The 25,151-nt window shown below is 41.7% G+C and overlaps 1 protein-coding gene across 1 annotated transcript in view; it reads left to right on the top strand.

Moving 5' to 3' along the window:
* The window catches only part of AP3B1 (adaptor related protein complex 3 subunit beta 1), a 249,412-nt gene that overhangs the window by 217,405 nt on the left and 6,856 nt on the right, over positions 1–25,151 (top strand). Inside the window, exons 25-26 of the mRNA XM_088443910.1 lie at positions 7,507–7,604; positions 17,792–17,930. Coding sequence (XP_088300036.1) covers positions 7,507–7,604; positions 17,792–17,930 — 237 coding nt within the window. The remainder of the gene's footprint in view (positions 1–7,506; positions 7,605–17,791; positions 17,931–25,151) is intronic.

The following is a 25,151-nucleotide window of genomic DNA, read 5'->3' as shown; positions in this document are numbered from 1 at the left end:
TCAATACGTAGCATTTACTACATTTACTAGTTGTGTCCATACATCAAGTATCCCAGAACTCTCAGCTTGTGGTGTGCCTCTAGAAGGGGTGTGGCCAATTTCATGCAGTAGGCGTGGTTATGTAGTGAGCGTGAGATGCCCCTCCCTGTAGCACATTCCCCGCACCCTCCTTTTCCGATTCTTGAGCTGGATTTTGTTTGCAGTTTGTAAGTTTCATTATGTACTGTGCATTTGTTTAGTATGATTGTATAAATATAGTGATTGCAAACTGTCTAACCTTTTATTAATCCTGGGTATGTTTTACCATGTTTGTTCGGATTCAATGAAAATAATTGCTCCTACATGTTATAGTAATAAGCGAACGCTGTGGTAGGGATTACAGATAGTTAGATATGATCTAAAAAGAAAAAGGAAATATCTGAACGGAGAACTTTAAAAAAAAAATGTTACAAAAATTATTCATTTTAATTCTGGTTTTTAAAATTTGTAAAAATGGTGACCGTCTAGGCAAGTGAAGGTTTCATTACATTTTGTTTTGGGTTTTTTTTTTGTTTGTTTCTTTTTTTTTTACACTTTTATGGAGAAATCATTTATTTCCAGACTTTTTTCAAGAACCATACAACATAAAAGCATCAATCGTCATAATCATTTTCTTTGCGTTGTTCCAGTAGAAGCACTTTGTCTTGAATCAAATGTAATTGATCCTGAAGCAGTGTAATCACAATTACTCACTTTCTTAATTGGCCTGCCCAAAATCAGAAAATGGAAACCGATCGGCAGCGTTTGAATCAATAGCCTTATAGCAGAATCTCAGGGGGTTGGGAGATAGTGGTAATAGGCAGATCAATTGACTTTAGATGCCAATCACTGGCTATGTGTTTTGCATAACAAATGCTGGTTTCCTGCATTAAAGTGTATATATAAGAAAAAGAAAACTATCTGTGAAACTAGGAGTCATTGGTGTAAATTGTTTATTTTATTCTCCTGTAAACTTAACAAACAATGGCCAATCAGTAAATATTTTATATTGTGTTTTAGCAACTTTATGATGTTTTTGGAAAGTATTTTATGAGCATTAGAACAATGTGTCAAAACACATCAGACATTTCTGAAAACTGGTGCTAAGGGGAATGGTGATGTCGCCAATAGCAACTTATCAGATGTTTGCTTTCATTTTCTAAACCTCACTAAAAGTATAGCATTGGGGTAGATGCAATTACATCCTGTTGGAACGTTGCGCTCTTGCTCTCATTTTTGGATATTACAGTACTGAAAATGCTTATTTTCGTGGTCCAAGCAGAAATAGGTGATGGTAATTATCAATAAGCTCCTTTTTCTAATTTTTAGAACTATCCCCTAATATGATGCAGAAGCAGAGGTAGACCAGAAATCCTGGATTCTCATCTTTAGAGGCATTGAGGGCCATGCATTATCTGCATTCTTTATAGGTTTAGTATTGTTAGAACTGAGATAAATGAACACATATACAGGGGTATTCAATATGGGTGCGATAACATCGTTTTTGTGTTAATATCGCAATTATGACGTCATTATCGCAGGTTTTACTTTTACACCCTACTCACCCTATTCAATTTCAAAGACTTATCGCAGTTTTGACAAGTCTTTGATAAAAAACGGGGCTAACTTTTCATCACTGAATAGGTGGCGAAAAAAAGTGCAGAATTGGAGTTTAGGGGTGCAGGCTTAAAAAAAATAGCCTGCACCCTTCAGAATGACCCCTTGAAACGATCTGTGTAAAAAAAAAAAAAAAAAATCGGGACACCCCAAAAGAAGCACTTTGAATTTGGGGGCCAAAAAAAAAAAATGTTGAGGAACAAAGTTAAAAAAATTTTTTCAAGTCTCTTTTGCAACTTTAAAATATGCTGACCCCTCTTTTCAAGTACCCAAAAATTTGCTGGGCAATGTTATTTTTCGCAAAAAAAAATTCTAAATGCTCTTCTGCACCAATTTCTTCAAAGTCGCACTTGCCGCGGCTATTAGAAACCCCGACTTCCTTCAGGAGTTAAAAATGGGGGTACCCATAGTGATCCCCCATGTCTAGACATCATTAGGGGGGTCCCTAGAATATTTTCCAAAAATTCCTGTTTTAGTTAACCTTTAAAAAAAAAATTGTAAAAATTTAGAGCAAAAATGACATAGTCCCCCCCCCACCCACGTGGGAACTGTCAGTTGCCGGAGCCTATCAGTGGCCGCGCTACAGTCAGCACGGCCGCTGATTGGCTCTCAGGTCTGCAATGCCTCGTGAAGTGCCGGCAGCGGGCATTCGGGAGCTATCTGTATGTGTGACAACACACATACAGATAGCTTGTAGCGTGGATCGGGTAACACGTTTTTTTTGTTTTAAAACACCCATGGATTACTGCAGAGACCAGCGCTGGATGTAGGTGAGTATGAAATCTTTCTTGCAGGGCCAGCTACCATGGATTTCTACTTGACAAGGGGACCGAACATCTGGTATAGGTAAGTGTGTGTGAATGGGTAGGTGTATGTAATAAACTTATACTGGGCACGGTGTGTGTGTTTTATCTTTTTTTAACTATTTATTTTACAGTGAAATTACAGTGCAAAATGGCAGGCATGCTGGCACTTGTAGTTCCACTGTAAATTACAATAGTCTTACATTATTTGGCCCCCCTATTACCCCCATACCCACTGCTCCAGGGGTATGGGGATGAGCCCCAGGCTTCAGCGTAAGCCTGTGGTGCTCGGGAGAGGGGGGACCCTTTTTTGGGGGGGTCCCCAACTCCCCCGAGATCACTGGCTTGCGCTGACCGACTTGGGGTGTAATGCTTTGGACCTGGAGCCCCGGTGATTGGGGCTCCGGGCTGTGGCATTACACCCCAGTCGGTTGGGTCTGGTACTGGTCTTAAATATAGGGCGTACCTCACGTCAATTTTGCCCCCTATATTTAAAACCAGCACTAGTCCCTGCAGCCTGGTGTTGGTTTCTAAAATACGGTGGAACCCTACACATTTTGTTCCCCGTATTTTTAGAAACCCTGGCAAGCCTGGGGCTGGTTTGGCTATTGGGGGGGGGATCCTGATAGCAGTGAGAATCCTGGGTACAGAGGGCCTCATTCAGAGGCGGTCGGAGGATGCAAGCGGTCGCTCAGAAACTGGGCGGCCACTTGCATCCTGACCGCCCACCTCTGTTGCGGTCGTTAGGCTGTGGGTTAACACCCACAGCTCTAACGACCGCTCGGGTGATGGTCGCGATGGTCAGAGACCATCGGGGCTTACTTCGAGACCCTAGGGTAGGGTCTCACTTGTCGTAAGCCCCAGAGAGCTTCTGGCTCTGTCAGAGCCGGAAGCTCTCCACTGACATCACTAGTGATGTCAGTGGGGCCTCCCCCAAACGGTAGGCGTTCCCATGGGAACGCCTCCATTTGGGCTGCTACCCCCCCGGCCCGCCTTCCAAATGGGGCGAGCTGTCAATCAACATCAACAGCTCACCCCCTTTGGATCGAGACAGCGCCGGTCGTTGCGGGTCTCACGCATGCGCACGATGGCGCCGGCGCCGTCGTGCGCATGCTCTGTGGGGGGCCATCGACCCGGTCCGAGCGCATCGGCGCTAACGACCGGGTCTGAATGACCCCCTGAATCCCTACAGTAAGTATTAGGGATAGGCACTAGGGGGGAGGGTTAGGTTTTGGCTGCTGGAAAGGACAGTTGGGTTTAGGCCGCGGAGAAGGGGGTTAGGTTTAGGGGTAGGGTTAGGTTCTACCTACAATCGTCTGTATTTCCCACCTTTTGGGATTCCGGAGTTGGGATTCTGGGTCTGATTCAGCATGGATCGCAAGACTGCAATTGCACACACCCGCATGTAACGAAAATATGCAAATGAATGCAGCGCGATCGCAGCACTATATCAAGATGCCCCCCAAGCTTATAAAGCCACCTACTTCCTATTAAATTCATCCGCAAGTTGGCGGTAACATCGAGTAACATCGGACCCATATGCATAGTTGTGGTTGAGCTTGACATGCCGTACAACCTGCTAAGCTTCCTGTCACCATGTAGAGTTCTGGCTGCATATGCCGTTGCTGGGGCTTAATTATGCACGCCCCTGTAACAGCGTTTAAACGCACCTGCATGCCTGCGTTCCTTTGACCACCCCCCCTCTCCATTCCCAAACAGCACTTCCTATCAATTATTTCTTTGTGCCGCTGAGTGCCCGCTGCATTCGCATACCCAATCACAGTGCCCGGGTTGCGCACGCGTAGTGTGATGCTTGTGCAGAACGCAAACACCAACCAGCTGCGTGTGCCCGCAGCGTTGCGATCGAACATGAATCCGGCCCTCTGTGAACTGGGATTCCATTCACAACCCTGCAACAGAGATCTGGCCTTTATTATTGCATTTCAGTTACCAGTGTTAGGCTAGTTACACATTAGCCCACCCGACGCCTGATGGAAGGATATATCGGGTGGCCATACACACTGCACAATCCGGTGTATGATATACCCTTCCATCCTGCATTCACCTGCATGCTGTCATCAGCGCGGTCAACCCATCTGACGACGTATGTGAACGTGCAATTGAGTGTACACACTATACTTTGTGAATGACATGACGTTCCATTTTGCCTGAAAACGGCATATCATCCAATAATATATCGCTTAATGTGTCTTATGCTGGGCATACACTATACAATTATCTGTCAGATACAATCTGGCTGGTTGAAATTAAAATTTGGTAATGTATGGGAGAAAATGACAATCGACCACTTGCTCACAAACACTGGAAAACAGATAAAAATGGTTGTTCAGACAAATTGGTTAAAACACAAATTTAACCAATTTGAAAAACATTTTTTTCCTTTTTTCAGTGTTTAAAACCATATGATCGACTGTCATTTACTCCCATACAGTACCAGGTTTTCATTCCAACCAGCCAGATTGGACAGATATCTGACAGACAATTGTATAGTGTATGCCCAGCATTAGTGTTCTACCCTCATTTTATTTTTTTGCTTTTGCTATACCATGATACCATGGGATCCGGTCAGAATGTTGTCAGGTTCTGAATGTTGACATGGACAAAAGGTCGATAAGAAAATATGTTGGCATGGTTCTAATGTCGTCATGTTTATCCAAAAAATTTTAAAATATTGCTTGTCCATGTTAACATTCTGGCGTCATTTTGAACTTGTCGACATTCTGAATGTTGGCTTTTCATACCACACCTTTATACTATATTATGTCATACCACACCTTTATACTATATTATGTCATACCACACCTTTATACTATATTATGTCTTACCACACCTTTATACTATATTATGTCATACCACACCTTTATACTATATTATGTCATACCACACCTTTATACTATATTATGTCATACCACACCTTTATACTATATTTTGTCATACCACACCTTTATACTATATTATGTCATACCACACCTTTATACTATATTATGTCATACCACACCTTTATACTATGTTATGTCATACCACACCTTTATACTATGTTATGTCATACCACACCTTTATACTATATTATGTCGTACCACACCTTTATACTATATTATGTCGTACCACACCTTTATACTATATTATGTCATACCACACCTTTTTACTATATTATGTCATACCACACCTTTATACTATATTATGTCATACCACACCTTTATACTATATTTTGTCATACCACACCTTTATACTATGTTTTGTCATACCACACCTTTATACTATATTATGTCATACCACACCTTTATACTATGTTATGTCATACCACACCTTTATACTATGTTATGTCATACCACACCTTTATACTATGTTATGTCATACCACACCTTTATACTATATTATGTCATACCACACCTTTATACTATGTTATGTCATACCACACCTTTATACTATGTTATGTCATACCACACCTTTATACTATGTTATGTCGTACCACACCTTTATACTATGTTATGTCGTACCACACCTTTATACTATATTATGTCATACCACACCTTTATACTATATTATGTCATACCACACCTTTATACTATATTATGTCATACCACACCTTTATACTATATTATGTCATACCACACCTTTATACTATATTATGTAATAACTGGAAGCAGGCAATTTGAACATTGTGAAAGTTAACTGTTTACTATGCTAATAATGCAACTTATTTTAATCTTATGGCAGAGAAACATTCTATAATAATGTTATGGCTGGCTAAGTATTTATAGCCATTAGTTTTAGGTAGATTTGATAAATGCTGCCATCCATTTGATGGAAAGCCTGGGGGGCTGGTAATACAGCATTTTACACTCTGATGGACGTGAGCAGTGTGGTATCAGCTATTGCATGTTTATTCAACTTCAAAGTCTCCCATCACAAAAAGTTAAGGCTCATCAGTGACCTATTGTAAATGTTCTTTTTAAATATCATGGACATTAATCAATTGATTTCCAATTACAAGTCATTGTATTGTGCTTACTAAAATGGTACCCGCAGGAGTATCGAGAATAAATATTTGACTGTAATCCACGTCGGCCTATACTTTTCTTTGTTATGCATTGTATGGCATTGATTTTATTGTCTCCCTGAATTCTTCGGTATCAATCATTGTATTATTTATACTGATTTATGCTTTGTCTGTAATTAATATTGAATTTCTGCAGTAAGTTTGGGTGGTGCTGGGTGTTTCTTTCATCAACCATAACATATCCAGAGATCCGATAACTAGCATATAATACATAGCTCAGGAGGGGGTCATTACATGTTTATTCTCTGCATTGGTCTGTCTGAAGAGGGGGCAGTGCTGGCAGAGATGTAGTGAGTGCCTCGCCTCATTGGCATTTTAAGATGTGGACAGATATCTGCACGTGTTGGAGAAGTTGGATACAACATCAAAAGCTGAGGGTTAATATAGATATTTTGCACGTCAGTGCCATTGGCACTAATTTCTGTAATTCATGAATTGGTTGTGCCTAACATGGTACCTGGCCTATAGTGCCCTTTTACACACACACAAATCCTGTTTATCCGATCTATTGGAGACCCCCGATTACTCACAATAACACACAGCAGTTCCCTAAAATCCAGTAGCTGAGACATTCGGTAAAAGCATAGTTATTACTCAAACATTTGCTTATCTTGCTGTGTTTAACTATTGCAGTGGTTGTAACAACACAAAGCATTGTGGGAGTTGTGGTCTCAAAGACAATTGAACTGCAATGGTAGCTACTAATAGAATGGTAATCAACAGAGCATGCAGCTAGCTGCGTATGTAGTGTTGCACCTATATCAGGGCACTGGCTAGTGTGAAAACAGAATTTAACAAACCTAAACCTTGTTTTAGATCATGTAGCAAATTCATATCTTGAATGATGGTTTGTCTTTTAATTAAATTGCTTTTAAACAGGAGACTCCTTTCCAATATTCCACCGGTGTTAAGTGCTAGTGTTCTCTTATAAAGCCTCCATGATTTGCAGTAATAACTTTTTGCTTTTTTTTTTTTTTTTTTTTAAAGCACTAAAGACGATCAGTTTTCTGTTGGAATTCAGCCGCCACCAGGAGAACTTCTCTTACCAGTAACCATGTCCGAAACAGACTTTAAAAAAGAGCAAGGTAAGTTATAATCAGTCTCCTGGCGAGATCGCACACTAGATGTTAGAAAAGCCAATGCCACATAGACACCATAAAAGCTAGTTTAAACTATAAATGTCAAGTGCATATAAACACAAATCAGTAATTACTAATTTAGCATTTCATTGAACCTAATTTGAGCATAGAAAGTAAACAGGAGTGAGCTGTTTACTTATAAGTTATATCTGGGTGTTGAACCCTCACTCAGGCACTCAGGATACAGTTGATCCAGTACGAAGGATTTGGCTGAACCCGAATCTTGGTAAAATGCTTGATCACTTATCGCATCCAAAATGTAATGATTACAGAGCAGCGTCCAGACAAGATATACCCTCCTTACGCTGCTGAAAGCATAATTATGAAGTCTTGTGTAGTGGCACTTGTAGTTAATCAAATGTATACCTTTTAAGAACATTGCCGACAATTGTTATTAATGTTTAAGTATCAAATCAAAAGAAGCCTTAAATCCCATTCTATGTAGCAACGCCCAGGAGAGTTTTACATTAAGAAAATATGGAGGTAGATGTACACATTTCCATTGCTCTTCCTGCAAATTGTAGCTTGCATGGAAGGAGATATAATGTTTCCAACAGCTTCCCAGTTTAAATGTATACCGATTCATATGATTCACATGTAAGTGGCATAAATATGTTTGTGAACGCTAATGTTATCTAGTTAAACAGTGTCATCGCATGAGTGTTTGGATGATTTCCTTGCATTAATCTTGGCTAGTTCTATATGTGGACCCTAGACCTGCTAACATGTATTATTGATGCCCCTTTTGTCCTCTCTCTTGATATTTTTACTTTCTGCTGGCTAAAGCCTTCCTCGCTGCTTACCAGCTGCTCTGCGAGTAAAGGTGAGTGCTCCGCTGCCTCCTAGATGAGAGACTGGCTGGTGAGTGTGACTGCAGTGACTTAGTTTGCCTGTGGGTCAGAGGAAGCTGTTGTGGAGCAGTGTTGGCCGGGCATGCTGTGAGTTGGGGTTCCACAACAACTGGGGAGCCGGAGGTTACCTGTAAAGCCATCAGGGTTTCTTCAATTTTTATAGCTACTCGGGAGCAAAACTGCCAAAATGTTAGACCTGTAAATATGTACCAGTGCCTTCAAGAACAATCATGTTGGGGTTTTTTTTTTGTATATTAATTACAGGTTGAGTCTCCAATATCCAAGTCTTCTGAAATATGAAATATTCAGAAAAACTTAATTTTTTTGAGCGTGACAGAGATAGTGACACCTTTGCTTTCTGATGGTCCAATGTACACAAACGTTGTTTAATGCACAAAATTATTAAAAATATTGTATATAATTCTCTTCAGGCTGTGTGCATAAAGTGTATATGAAACAAATATACATTCTGTGTATCAACTTGGGTCCCACCACAAGATATCACTTTACGGTGTGCAAATATTCCAAAATGCAGAAAAATCAGGTATCCAAAATTCTTCTGGTCCCAAGTGTTTTGGATATTGGAGACTCAACCTGTATTCTAATGCCTGATTATAATGTGGCAAAGTAACTTCAAGACTACCTGTCTCAATTGCGAAAGATCATATTATGGCAGAGGTTCCCAAACCTCCACCATTACAGTCCAGGTTTTAAGGCTATCCATGCTGGAGTCCATATGGTTAAGTCAAATTGACTGAGGTACTAATTAAGTCACCTGTGCTCAAGCATGGATATCCTTAAAACATGGACTGTAATGGCGGAGTTTGGGAAACTGTCTTATGGTAAATATAAGCTGTTAAAAGCATGTAGGAACATTCTTTGGCCATCCCCCAGACTGAGTTGGTAGTGGCAGTGTCTGCCATTCTAGCTGGGTTGTTTATCATGCCACTGTAGCAGGATGTATTAACATACTAACTGATAACACCCAGAGCCCTCTTTGCTGTGTACACATTGGCATTACAATTATGCATTCTGGATGTGTTTAGTAACACACTTCAGGCATAGATACATGCCTGGAAGAAGAATAATTCTATCAGTTATACCATGTGACTGTACAGGTATGCCTGTTTATATGCCTTTAGCTTTTGTTGTGTACTGGGGTGAGTTTTTGTATTAAGGGCCCTATCCATTAGATGACTCTTTGTACGATTCGACCAAAACCAGGAGGTTTTGGTCGGAACGTTCAGAAAGTCGTCTAATGGATAGCCGGCAAGGACCAGCGCTTGCACGCTGGGTCCTTACAAACCCTGACTATCTGTGGAACATGCTCGTCAACCTAGCGATGAGCGTCGGGTTCCACACGTTCACAGATAGGAGGTCGGTCTCCTGCACTGAATGACGTTCAGTACGGGCACCGCACCCGAAGACCTGAAGGACTGAATGCTAGAAGGTCAGTTTCTCAGGTTGCCTAATGGATAGGCTCCTTTACTTTTCTTGTTTCCATTTCTTGTTTCAGTCTATCTCAATGCAGTTGAAAGTGTTTATCTCTGTAGGAGCAATTTGCTGCACTTAAAAGTGCACTTAAAGTCTACTATCAAATGCATATATAAATGTAATGTAGTTCAGATGGGTTTAAAAAATGCATTCCAAACCTTGCTGTACAGCTGTGTCCTTGCTCATCTAGCCTAAATATGCCATGCAGCCGTAAATGCATCTAAGACGCACAGGAGACTGAGCTGATTAATTTGATATGAGCCTCTTGTATATCTGTGGGGAAAACGGAGAGTGAAAGCAGTGGTGGGGAACCGAGCTGCGGCTACTGCATCGTAGCACTTCACATGCTGATTGAGAGACTCCATCACACACAGATGTATAAAAGTGTCACATAACAAATTAGCACAGTCTCCTGGTGCGTCCTAGTTGCATCAATTTGTGACTTAGACACATTTTCGGCAAAAAAATGACACAAAAAATACACCCGGCGCCAGCGGAGTCTTGTGAGAACAGCCGCGACTGCAGCAAAGATGGGTGAGGACATATCGGTATATTGTAGTACCGGACTCTCTGACCAGTTCTATTTAAGTAGTGTGGTGGATTTGGGGCAGGTTCAATTATCTAGCTGCAAGCTCCTGTTCGGGCCTTGCGTGATGAGCGGCAGTGCACACTAACATGCCACATATGGTCATCGCACCAAACCATGCTACTGTTTGAGTTGTGGCCCTTTATTGGATATGTCGCACACTACACACGTGTTCTCAAGATAGAACAGATTAAGTCATAACATTTTAAGTTTATATTGTCTAATATGAACTTTGTGGAAGGCGATACAAGACGTTACTTTTATTTCCTGTTGTCCCACAAGTAAAGCACTATATTGTAGCCTATGTATTATGCATTTTTGGCCTTGCTCCTGTTCTGCAGTTAAAAACAAAATCAAATCATTAATGAATCCCTTAGTGTATGTGTATATATGTATGTGTATATATATATATATATATATATATATGTATATTTACAGGGTAATACCATTGAAATCCTGTCCTATTTTATAATTGCCTGTTGTGGTGTGTTCAGCATACTGTCATTGCCGTATGTGTGTACTGTATTTTAAGCACCATGTGACACAGTAGTGATTAGGGTGTTTGAGCACCTCATTTATATGTACTAAGGTTTTGAAGCTCAGGTAAAACATGTTAAAGTGTGTACTTTAAATGAACTTGGAGAATTAATAACCTTTCTTCATGATAGATCTCTAATGTTTACCTTTATTTTACCTGACCAACTTAAGGTGCGTACACACTGGGCGATTAAAGTGGACGACTGAATGATAACGATATCGTTCAGTCGTCCACTTTATCGTCCATTTTTAACACAAAAACGATGAATGATAATGACGACGCGCGTTCCTGTGGGTCGTTCGTCATTATCGTTCATCGGGTTAACATGCAGGCCATCCTGACGATGTCGTCAGGTTGCTGCATGTTATGGAATGGGGGAGAGAGTCCGGCGCTGAACGATATCGTTAATGATATCGTTCAGCAGGTGTGCTCAATGTCATGAACGACATTGAGCACAGCCTGCCGGGGACACACTAGACGATATCGCTCAGGGAGCATATTGTCTAGTGTGTACGCTCCTTTACTCACCTGGAATATGCTGAGCGAACCGATTTAATCCAAAATAAAATGGAAGCTGAGCATCTGTAGGCAATGAGCCTATGACTTCCCAGTGTAAATGTCACTTCAGACATTTGGAGCATATTTAGAAGTACAACCTCGTCCATATTGGTTGGGTACATGATCCTGGCGCAGCCATACTAGGGACTTAGGGACGTTACTGAGCCATGAGACACAAATAATAGTTTCTATTTAATCGATGAAAATAGGATTAGCCCACAAAATGCGCTGGGTGTAAACAATAGGTAAACTTTAACCTACATTAACATTTTAGTTTAAATCTTTCAACTAGCGGACACTGGTTTTCATGTGTTCCTTCTTTTATAAACCTATAATTGTAGATATATCTGATACTTTACAAACAATTGACTATCTTGCACTTTTTACCTACTGTGTGCATTTGCCAAAGCCATTGAGTAAAGTTGCTTGAGTTTCCAAAATTCTAAGCGTAATATGGTCTAGCATATCCCTGTTGGGAGTAAAATCGCATCTCTCTTTCTATAGTAGCCGGCCAGGATTCTGTCCACCAGTTATTACAGAAGTGAAATGAAAGTTCCTTATGCAGACACTTTTTTTTTTTTTTGACAGTGATTCTGTTTTATAAATTCTCATTTTGGAAAAACGTCACTGGAAGGTGTTTACTTTTACCTTATTAAGATTTATGAATCTATCTTATAAATCCCCTGCAAGCAAGATGCTAATTATTTAACTAGTTGGACATGTACTATTTTCTGGCCCTTAACTACCTCCAGCAATCATATCTGATGCCCCTTAATTACAGCGGCTTTTTTTTTATTTTTTTCCCCGCCAGGTTCTTTTCCACCTCAGCAATCGAGACAATACATTTGCTTACCATGCTGGTCTCCTAAGTGTTCTTTTGCATGTAAATTAATCTTAATTCAGTTTACACTGTCATGCTGAGTGGTACAAATTGCCTATAATAATAAACCAGCACGAGTTAAAGTGGGAGGGGGCTGGGGGAGGCAGATTGGATGTGTGCCTTGTCTGATAGGATGTTACTTTTCTTTATGCCAATACATTAGCCGGTAATAATGAACCTTCTTTTCTGAAAAGCATGGTATAGTTGATTTTTTTTTTTAATTTCACTTCAATGGGGCAGTACCATGTCTTTTATGGAACATGTTAGACAAAGCATTAATGACGAGAGTGTTGAGGTTAAATATGAAGCGATGCATCCACTTGTATGAATGAGTATCCATCTTTCCATTTGCAGAAGCTCGTCAGAAAAAGTACTTGCTTTGTACCGAATGTCCTTTAATTACAGCTGCAGGAAACAGGCTTTTAACATAAACATAGTTGCATTCATTTATTGAGCATTTGCTCTTCAATATAGCTTAATGGAGAAGGTTTAAAACCTAAATGAATGTACACATATAGAGGCAGTGTTAGGTCAGCTTGTACTCTTAAAAGCGACTATATACGGTCTGTATTCTTTCTCTCTGGTCTCTCCCCCCCCCCCCCCATTCTTTACTACTCTCCGGAAACTGCTGTCTAATAGTGTAGTTAAACAGGATAATACAGCATGTAATGTTCCATCATTTCTTAGCGTTTTAGCTATGTATGCTGGATGCCGAGTATTTTCTATTGAGTCAATTGTTGCTTGAAATAGCCTTAACATTGCCTTTCCAGGCTCATTGCTCATTGACCAGACATCCAGCAAGCAGGCACATTGTATCTACCCAACCCCATGCAGGCCATCTGCATCCCCTACACACACACACACACACACACACACACACACACACACACACACACACACACACACACACACACACACACACACACACACACACACACACCCACACCCACCCCCACACCCACCCCCACCCCCACCCCCACCCCCACCACCACGTTTTGGAGGTTAAGCACAATACTAAAGACTGACATTGCTCAGTAACCCACCCACACAAGTACAGACATATAGCACTGACCTTACTCTGTTTGTGGGCTCATTAACAAGTTTTTTGCAGTGTTAAGCAAAATAGCTATCAACTCTACTCGTGTAATGGTTATTTATCTTTAATTGGGAATCCAAATAGAGAAGTACTTGGTTGCAATTAAACATTGTGATTATTTTGTATTTGCGGACTATATATTTTCTTTAAAAGAGCTACTCCACCCAAACCTACAAATGGCCATTATTGGCATATACATTCACCTACCTCTCAGTACGCCCACATTCGGTGATACACAAATACCATGGTTACACGGGGTCCAGCCTTCCTTAACAAAGCCCAATATGTATAAGTGAGGTTTTTCTCAACCATAGGAAGTCTTTATGTAAGTCTGCTGTGTGTGCCACAATGTCTAGTTACACACGTGGTGGTTTAGTTCACATTTTTGAAGCAATAATGGGATACTGGGATAATGCGTGGCTTTAGTTAAATGGGATATTGCCAACATGAATAATTCTGTTGCTTATGGTGTAGTTTATTTTGTTCCGATTTTTTGAATGGTAATTTCTTATTTATATCAGTATTCCTATGTTTTCAGTAAATTTAAAGATGTGTTGGATGTTTGAAGCTTAGTTTCCTTTATAGGACTGTTTGACTCCACAATCTTCCTGCATCATTCCTGCAAGAGCTTCACATCACTCTGTGCTGCTGGAGGACTCTGCTCTTTCTACTATCAAACTCTGGGCCTGATTCAGAGCCGCTCGCTAGATACGATCACTCGCACGATGTGTATGTAAATTGCGTAGGCAGCACTATCATACAGCAATGCATTAGCACGCCCAGTATTTTTTAGAGAGTGATCACATAGTGTATGCAGACACCCACCATGGATGCAGACACCCACCAGGATGTCTTAAGACGCCCACTTGTGCACGTCATGTCCAGGAAGTGTATGCAACCATCGGTACATCGGATGCTATCGCAGCGCTTGAGGTTGACCATACCCTGCTGCAAGCACTGCGAGCACTTCAGTGTAAAAACAAGCCAGGTGACGTGTACTGTGACGCTGTCTTATAATTATGCACACCTCTAAACCACCGTTGAGATACTCAGGCACGCCTGCGTTTGCACCTCCACTCCCCCGTTTGTAATGGCCAGCCCCTGTTACCACCTACAAACTGCTTCCCCTGTCACTCACTCTGCTGGGCTGTCTATGCGCAACGAGCAAATGCATTGTGAATTTTCGCTTTGATAAGCGCATGCGCACTGCGACGCATGAACACACTGTGCATACCTTCGGCAGCAGCAAGAGTATGCATCTTAGCGAGCGGGTCTGAATCAGGCCCTCTGTCTGTGGCTTTCTGGTTCAGTTCATTCTGAATAAATTAACGGACAGATCAACCCCCTCACCTCCTGAAATACTCTGTGCTAGACTTAGCATTTCAGTGATCTGATAGGCTACAGGATATTCTAGCCCAGTCCATTTTCAAACTGCTACTTAATGGGCCAGAATTAGATGAAAACCGAATCCAAAAAAAAAAAAGTGCTCTGACCCTAGTCAAAGCCTTAAAACACGCTACTAGTCAGGCTAGATAGGCCTGCTGCTCTTCATTGGCTGTGGAACTAAAACTCCATCAATGTAGCTGTAACACAGATGAGGTGCCTTCAATTCTATGTTTATATAACATGACATGACCACATGCTTTGAATGTTCCTATGATATTTATTTAGAAACACAGCACAGTGGTACATTGGTTAGCATTGATGTCTGACAGTGGTTGGATTATGGGTTTGATTCCCCCCAAGGTCCTGTCTGTGTGGGGTTTGTATGTTCTCCGCAGGTTCCTCTCACAGTCTAAAAACATACTGGTAGCTCAAATGGCTTCTGACAAAAAAAGTGTGTGCGCGTTGTGGAGGTGATCTTAATAACAACATTTTCTTTTCTTTTTTTTTTTTAATAATCTTTTTTTTTAGAACCTTATTGGTGCTGTTAGCAAAGTGTTTCTATTTAATATACGCTGTGTATAACTTCTCCTGTATAATGTATGGCTGTTAGAAGCCACTGAGTATGACTGTGGCTAATATAAAGGACAGATCCACACAAACATTTGAGACTTCCGTCACCAAACGCTTTTAAAGAGAATCAAAGGACATTACTATTCACCAGATATAAGTTATACCTGTAATCTCTTTATTTATCACCCGCATACAGTAGTAACATCATTTTGTTTTTTTATTTATACATTTTACTTAGAACGCGAAAAGGATTTTATGGTTTCTGTATGTGTTTTAATGGAACATCTTCGTTTTTATGCAGAAAATAAAAATCTCAGTTTGCTTTTTCTTACAGTAGTAAATTCCATAGGTGCTTATATTATAGTTTAACTGCTATCCTGTGCTCTAAATGGATTGATGGAAATGGAAAATGCTGTTGATTCTGTCATTTTCAATGCAAGAGTGTTTGTTACTCACATTCTGCATCACATCCCGCACACCGGCTATAGCACGCCTGACCATTTCTGCATTTTTTTTTTTATGAATTTAAAGCCAGAAACTAGCATTAGTTACTAGGACAAAGTAGTAAAACATGGTTTTGTATGCTTTCTTTCCTTCCTTACTGATTAATGTGGATGCCTGAAAGTAGCAGTTTACTGCCTGAAACCTATCATGCACCCTTGATGGTATACATTTAGGAAGCCGGCGGACGGAGTGCCGATCGCTGGCTTCCAGACAATTTAATCTCGACGAGGGATGAATGACATGCGTCTAAATCTAGACGCCTGTCATTTTACTGACGCTGGGAGACCGGCGCCCGGCATCCCGATCGAGCGGATGCCGGGCACCGCAGCGGACAGCCACGTGGGGGGGAGCTGCGGTTTTAGGTTTAGGGCTCCTGGGGGGGACTTAGGGTTAGGCACCCCCCGGGAAGTTAGGGTTAGGCTAGGGGGAGGAAGGGTTAGGCACCCTTGGGGGGGGACTTAGGGTTAGGCACCCCCCCCCGGGGGACTTAGTATTAGGCAGCGGGAAAGCGGGGGTTAGGTTTAGGAACTTTGAGGGGGGATTAGGGTTAGGCACCCTAAAGGAGGGTTAGGGGGAAAAACAGGTTAGTTTATACTTACCTAGGGAAGGTCGGGAATTCCTCCTCTGTCGACCATCCGCTGTCGGGATTTGAACCGCCGGCCAGGGGTCCAGCGGTAATTCATACCGATCCCATCATTTTGATAGCCATGCAAACTGGAGAAGTACAGTAACTTAATTATAGAATAATATTTAAAAAAAAAAAAAAAACATTTAGTTTAACAGTCTATTAAATCTAGTTACAGGAGTTGAGGTGTTTTTCTGGGATCTCTAGAATTGTTTACTGAATACCTTCCAAAATTCTAACAAGCAAAAGACCCTGCCCACAATCTGCCCGAGTCACTCTCTGAACATAACCAACCATGCCCGTCTTATCTCAAGTACATTTTCTGAGACTATGCTCATTGCTACCTCTCAGCACTGCGATCATGTGTTCTATTGCAACCCTCCCTCTATTGGAGTTTGTATGTTCTCTGTATGTGTGTGGGTTCCCACTGGGCTCTTTGAACTGATGCTTCCAGTTTATGCAGCAATAAAACAGCATTTTTTTTTATATTTTTGTTAAATAAAAGCCAACTGGTAGTATGGTCACACCCACTATGATGCCGTCACGCCACCCTGCATTTCAGGTATGTTATACAATCAGCCCCATGCTTCTCACGTTCAGACAATCTGCCTATAGTGTACAGATTGTAAGCTCCTCTTTTTTTGGACTATGGTCAGAGCACCTTTTTGTTGTCCTTCTTTGTCTATTGCTCACCCTAGTGTACATAGGTATGTTTACAGCAGCACAGAGTAAGTCAGTATATTACAATGATGATATTGTAGAAGAAGCAGGGTCCTCAAATTCCAGTACGGCTAAATCTGTAATGGGTGTTTCCCTCTTAAGCTGATGCAGAAATATTGTGGAATCTAACATACAGGCTTTATTGTATTTCTAGTGTATTTATAGAGCTGGTACTAACTGTTCAGGGTAGCTGTTCTGACTGCCTGGGTGAAATAAGACTTACCTCTGTGTACACCCACCATGCCTCATATAATGTCCTCATTTCCATTATAAAGACATTTCTCCAGCTCTTGTAACGCTCATTTTCTGTGTTTGATTTGTACAGCAAAGCTGACTGGTATGAACGAGCATTCAGCGACTATCACAGTATCTCCACAGAACAGCACACCGCAGATTGCGGCACAGAAGTTTGTAGCAGCTGCCAACCTCGGGGTCGTTCCGTCAGGTCAAAACAATGTATACAGGTAAGTGTGTATGCCTGCTAGATGGGTGCTTTTGTGTCACTGTACAAATAGCAGCTAACAGGTAGAGGTTGGTACACAGATGTCTGTCCAGATAAGAGGTGTTAACCCAAATATCAAGGCACAGACAAGTGAGGGTGAAGGAGAACGCTGAGGGTAACAGGAGAGTGGTGCAGGTAGTCCACCCAGGGACCTTCATCACCAAGCAAAGAATACATTGTGGGAACTTCTGTATGTGGCAGACGGGCAGGACCCTAGTCCGGTGAGGAATCCCCATGCGTCTGCGTGCCCTTCTCCCAGTCTTCCTGCAGTGGCAGTGAACACTGCTGATGTATAAACCCCAGGCCGGCTGTGAGAAGAAAAGGCTTCGTACCTTGAACGTGACAACTGCCGCTGGCACTGACAGACGCGATGATATGTGACACATGGTGCAGGGAAACCAGTGCATGTTCCTTGTTAGTATAAGTGGCCATTTCACTATTGAAGTTTGCTTATTGGTTGTCAGTAACTGCTGTAATACATTGGAAGTGATTTGTTCTATTCAGGATACTAACTGAAAGTGTGGGTTCCAGAAATATACAGGCATAACTAGCTACTACATGGGAAATCCATACAGGGGATATATCCCTAAACCTAACACAAGAAGTGTAGTTATGTTTTTTTTTATTAATTAGGCTGTTTGTGTTTCTTTTAAGCAATTCAAAACTACATTTGGTGAAAAGTTATTCCATTGTATTTGGTTCAATCATAACTGTAATGTTTGTATAGACTTTAAACAGTACATGTTTTTGGGGTGTCATCTTGTGTTTTGATTAAAAACAATACTATGAATATAGGGATCTTTTGAATAATCTGTTTCCGGTCAGTTTAAATTGCGTCAAATTACTCACATTAGAAATAATTGATTTCTGTGAGTAAAACAGATGATACAACACATGCTCTTTATACAGTATCCTGGAAGGGTTTATAAAACACATTTTGTCCAAAACACACTGGAACTCCATTGACCTATGTTTGGGTAGATTGTGTGACACCATCCTCTTGAGTCTGTAGGTTTCATGGGATTAACAGTGAATAAGTGACTCCTGGGGAAAGCATTGTCTTCCGATTTGGGTAGCCACATTATGACCAGAGATGGCACAGGTAAGCTGCGCTAGATCTAATTGTGTCAGTGTGCAGGGGAAATCAGACCTTCCTTGTAACTGTGAGGAGTCTCTCGTATGAAAAAAATAAATAAATTGTGCTTGTAGCTTCAAAAAAGTGTAAGAATATATTACTTCTTCTCCCATCTTTTCTCCTACCAAGCTCAATAACAAGTCACTTATTGTGCATGATACTCATTAAGAAATGTGTGTCACACAAAATGAACATCACAGGAGCCAGCAATGTGACATTTGTCCTCCCTTCCTTCTTCAATCGCCACTGCCACCTGACGTCTTTATGCACGTGGGTACATTGTACCTACTTGTTGGTACAGCTCCATGTGTGGGTTAAAAAATAAATAAATAAATGACAACTAAAGTGCAGGTGATCGTAACCTTAGCCTGTAACTGTGTCGGACCTTCTTTAATGTACATACATTTGGAAACTCACTACACTCACGAAAAGTGATTGAGTGAACAATTCGGTGTCTCCATGTGTGATGGGTACTGGGCACTTTCAGCAGTGGCTAAACCCACCAGGATCCCCCTCTCGTCGGAAGCCAGGGACGCCATATCTCTGTCCTGTGTGTGATGTTAATATTTGCCTGTTACATTGAATGGCTGGTAATCATTGTCTGTTATATGAAATGTTCGTGCCCTGGATGCAGTGTGTATAGTCCTCAATGTATCGGTGTCTAAGAGGTTTCTGATGGCTGGAGATTCCAAAATCATCCTGGGAGAGGTAAACCAGCCCTTCCGCATCTCACGAGGCTGACAGGTCATTGTTCGTGGAGTGGTTTCTCCTGTGTCTTGGAGAGTCCACTTCTTGACTTCAGTAGCAGTTGTTGGGGGTGCTGGCCAGCCTCCTAGAGATCAACCCATCCATTGAGACAGAGCCAGGGCATCCTCACACCCTATCCCGGATGGGGGGGGGGAATAAAAGTCCCAGCCGAGGAGAGCCAAGGTTTGGTGTGGAAGTTCTTTCAGAAGTCTTTTGAAAGGAGGACCGGCCTAAAGTGTTGTAACTTGAATGAGAAGTGGAGAACAGAGGTATCAGATCTTTTTTTCAGTCTCCGTTGGCTTTGAGTCATGTGTAACTGCCCTAGTCAGTATATCCTTTTTTTTTTAAGGCACGTGAGTAAATTGAGCAAATGGAAAGTACTTAAGGTGAGAAAACCTAACATTTGGATATTGATGGGTGATATATGTTTTACTGTATACTCATAGTCCAGAGGCAATGTTTCCTTTCCTCACAGATATATCACTTGAGCACAGAGCTATCTCCGGCTTTGCAGTAAGCTGTAGGAAAACCAAAGCACTGGCACATTCTCTAACAGCAAAGACAGGCTAGAAAGACGCACATTTAAATGGACCAATAAGATACTTAGGTCTCAGCATATCTTGTAATTATATATAAGTAACATTCTACAGTATCCTATGTATCTGCAGCTCCCGAACCAAGATTTTAAGGCTCTTAGCCGAGCATTTCAAATATTTATCTGTTTTAATAAACACCCAAGAGTGTCCTTATTACAACAACTGCTTCATCGTGGATTAGTTAATCCCCAAACACTAAGGAGTATAATTTGGCAGCAGTTTATAAATACACTATGGATTGGATAAATAATTCAAACACATGTACATCATTTTCATTTGAACTGATAATTCAACTTATTTCGCTCTTACATGTTAATCCTACTAACCTCCCTTTTACATTACATTACATTACATAATTATTTACTGTGTAACACTTGTAGGGCATGGAGACTGATGCTATTCAGATTGAAAATCTACTCTCGCCATTCTTTCTTCCTTTAGTTGCTAGCCAATGCTGTCAGGAAGGCCAGGCATCCAGAGTACAGTACAACATTTGAGGGGCCAAGGAGTATATTTACTAAAGAGTGGGTTTTAGAAGTGGAGTTGTTGCCCATAGCAACCAATCAGATTCTATTTATCATTTATCTAGCACCTTCTAGAAGATAATAGCTAGAGTCTGATTGGTTGCTATGGGCAACATCTCCATTTCTAAAAACCCGCACTTTAGTAAATATACTCCCAAGGGTTTTCTTGCCTGTATCAGTTTCTGGATCCAAGCACATTTAAACCTTTTAATCATAATTTTGTGACACGTTTCAAAAATATCAATAACCTGATATGCATACATTCATATACTATTTAAAAATATAAATAAATATATATATATATTTGCGACTTAAATCCATAGGCACTATAAATGAAAATTATTCCTCTGCATTTGCAAGATACATCTGAATTCCACATAAGATTCAGCCATGGCCACGTCGAGCAGATCGGTTAGTGAAATGGATAGGCTAGTAGACCAGATCACATGGGTTCTCTTGTTGCCTCTCATATGACTGGTCACACAGGTCAGTATACTGCATTGACAGCCTGATTTGCCCACCAGTACCTGTACACAGTGCTCCACACCTGTCTAAAGTGAAACAGACCTGTAACATTCAGTGCTTGGGCGTGAACGGCCTAAATTGCGTGAGGGAGTGGACAGTGTGTACAATGAGAGACTTGGGGGCCAAAGTCTAATTGTGTTTTCTGTAAGCCCTGATTGGGCTAGGAGAGTTCCTTGTCAGACGCTTATTGGTATAGGCTGTGTTGCATGCTCACACCTGGATCTGCAGCATTTATGAGCACTTTTGTTGATTAACATGGGTAAGGTTAGATAAGGGGAACAAAAACATTTTTTTTTTTTTTTTTCTTCTTGCCAAGGATTTAAGATCGGTGTGAGAGTACTCGCAGGTCTTATTTTCACATTAGATCTTCGCTGTAGCTGAATTGGCTCCGGTTTTCAAATTAATGAAAAATTATAAAATTCAATTATTTTCTCCATGTGAAGTACCTTACTAGTCTAGGCTGCTTTACCTAACAGAATCCACTTAGTTTTGCTTTTTTAACAACTACCCCATTTCAACAATAACAAGAATTTATTTTATTTGTCAGAACGTAGCTGGTACCTGTAGTCACGTTTGAGACACATAACACATTCATATCTCCTTACTAACGCTGGGAGGGGGCGTGGCCAGGCACTGCTGGGACATCCTCAGGCCACAGCCACGCCTCCTCCCAGCATACAGAGAGGAGCAACACATAACACATTCATATCTCCTCACTAACGCTGGGAGGAGGCGTCGTCATGCACTGCTGGGACATCCTCAGACCACAGCCACGCCTCCTCCAGCATACAGAGAGGAGCAACACAACACATTCATATCACCTTACTAACGCTGGGAGGAGGCGTGGCTGTGCACTGCTGGGACATCCTCAGACCACAGCCACGCCTCCTCCCAGCATACAGAGAGGAGCAACACATAACACATTCATATCACCTTACTAACACTGGGAGGAGGCGTGGCAGTGCACTGCTGAGCCTGCTGGGACATCCTCAGACCACAGCCACGCCTCCTCCCAGCATACAGAGAGGAGCAACACATAACACATTCATATCTCCTCACTAACGCTGGGAGGAGGCGTGGCCATGCACTGCTGAGCCTGCTGGGACATCCTCAGACCACAGCCACGCCTCCTCCCAGCATACAGAGAGGAGCAACACATAACACATTCATATCTCCTCACTAACGCTGGGAGGAGGCGTGGCCATGCACTGCTGAGCCTGCTGGCACATCCTCAGTCCACAGCCACGCCTCCTCCCAGCATACAGAGAGGAGCAACGGATAGGACCTAGTGACGCAGTTAGCACACCTCCTTTCCTTTGTTCAGCCCTCTTTCTGTCCCGCCGGTTGGGCTTGTTTTGTTCAGTACGTCCTCGGCTTTTGTTGGGAGTTGGCACTGAATATGTGAAACAAAACATTTTTGCCGTAAAAATTAGTTCTTCTCGGAGACGGTGTACTAACAACCCTGATTTTTGTTGTATTTGTGGCAAATATAGTGTTGCAAAAGAAAGAAAAAAAATAACTGTATTTGTAAAACAAGCGTATCAGGCTTATTTTGGACGTCCCAAAAGCCAGCAAGACAAGATTTGGGTGCCTCACAAAGTTTGTAAAACCTGCGTGGAATCACTCCGCAATTGGACTAAAGGTGATCGAAAAAGGACTTAATTTCGGCATACCTATGATGTGGTGTGAGCCAAAAGATCACTTTAGTGACTGCTATTATTGTGCTGTAAATGTGAATCGATTTAAGGGTATGTATCGATTTAAGAAATGCAAATGGGAATACCCAAGTATGAATTCTGCAAAACAACCTATACCACATAGCAAAGATTTACCTGTACCATCATTCAGTTCTCTGTGCGAAGTTGAATGTGATGATGTGGAAATGTTAATTTCATCCAGTGCAAGTGACAACACAGATGAAAGTGACTTTGAAGAAAGTTCCTCATCTCCAAACAAATTTTCTCAAAAGGAGCAAAACGATTTAATTTGTTACTTGAATTTATCGAAAAATGGAGCTGAGCTTTTAGCATCCAGACTTCAAGAAAAGCACTGTCTTGAACCAGACGTTACTATACTGTTGGAGTCTGCAGAGGGACTGCCCGCAACAAGAATAGAAAATCCTACAAAAAAACGGTTCTCATAGCTTCCTAATACTTATATATGTAATTATCCTGTGTCTTTTTATAACATTTTATGAATCAAATTGATTCAGATTAAACAATGTTAAAAAGATATATTTTTTTATTTAATTTTCATAAATATTAAAGACATATGCATATCTCAAAAACTAGAGCCAATTGAAAAATAAGCATGGCATATTCATGATCAGGAGCACAAAATTAATCGAAATTGACTCTTAAATCCCTGGCAACAGATTAACTGTTCCCCAGTGTAATGATCATTAAAACAAATTGCTAATCGTGCACACTTATTTTTTTAGTAATTGAAAATGATAAAATTGATAGGTAAAATCTTTGCATTCAGTCAAATTTACCAACCATCATACCATGTGTGGGGATGCAGTCAGGAAGCCAACGGTCGAAATGCCGACTGCCAGCTTCCCGACTGTGCAATCCCGACAGGGGACTAATGATAGGCATTGAAATCCCGACGCCTATCATTATCCCTACGCCAGGAGCCCAACGCCTGGCATACCGAACGAAGGTAAGCCGGGCGGCCGGCATGGCCAGCCGCGGGGGGGAGAGGGTTAGGTTAGGTGATCCTGGGGGAGACTTAGGGTTAGGCACCCCCCCAAGAGGGTTAGGCTAAGGGAAGGGGGAGGTTAGGGTTAGCCCCCCCCCCCCCCCCCCCCCCGGGGAGGTATAGGTTCAGGCTGCGGGGAGGGGGGGGTCAGGTTTAGGCACTTACGGGGGGCTTAGGGTTAGGCACTAGGGGGGGAGGTTAGGGTTAGGCACCCCAAAAGGTGGGTTAAGGGGGGGGGGGAGAAGGTTAGGGATGGTTACGTACCTTGTCGGAATCTTCACTGTTGCCGGTCTTCCGGCGTCGGGATTTGAACCGCCGGACATAGGTCCAGCGGTCATTCATACCGATCCCCCATGTGTGCCCTCTAATTTAGATTTGATTTGGTATGGTAGAGAACGGTTCCTATCGGTTTGGTTTCTCAACACATGTGTTTACCACTAGTTGCCACATTCAGGAAGAAATTAGCAACACAGTGGCTTTAACCCATTGCAGCAGATGCTGAGAGAGAAAATAGAATTTCCTGATACCACAGTCCTGCTGCTTAATTTAGGAAGCTCCTAAATCTCATGCAAAAGCTAAGAGGACAGAAGCTTTGCCCAGAGGGCAATCATGTAGGTACAAAACGCAGGGGCCCATACAGAAGATATAGTATCTTGTCTGTACCCTAAGATATATACACCAGAATGAAGCTACCTCAACCAGTGGAAAATGACTTATTTTCTGGGACTGGCAGGATCACACCTTTTAAACCACAAAATCATGTTTCTTTAAGGACCCTTCATAATCACCCAAGAAAGTAAACCTATCACCTAACCTGAAATTATTGGCCCGGACAAATTGTGGCTCCCTGGATGCTGTGAAACTATAAGTTCCAGAGTATCCCATCAGCTGTCTGGCAGGGCATGCTGGAGTTTGTAGTTTCAAAACATCTGGAGAGCGCAGATGTGGATGAA

Source organism: Taudactylus pleione, unplaced genomic scaffold (genome assembly GCF_031769625.1).
Source record: "Taudactylus pleione unplaced genomic scaffold, aTauple2 ptg000336l, whole genome shotgun sequence".
Classification (NCBI taxonomy): domain Eukaryota; kingdom Metazoa; phylum Chordata; class Amphibia; order Anura; family Myobatrachidae; genus Taudactylus; species Taudactylus pleione.
The sequence above is the reverse complement of the archived record's forward strand: the minus strand, read 5'-3'. Positions and strand labels throughout refer to the sequence as shown.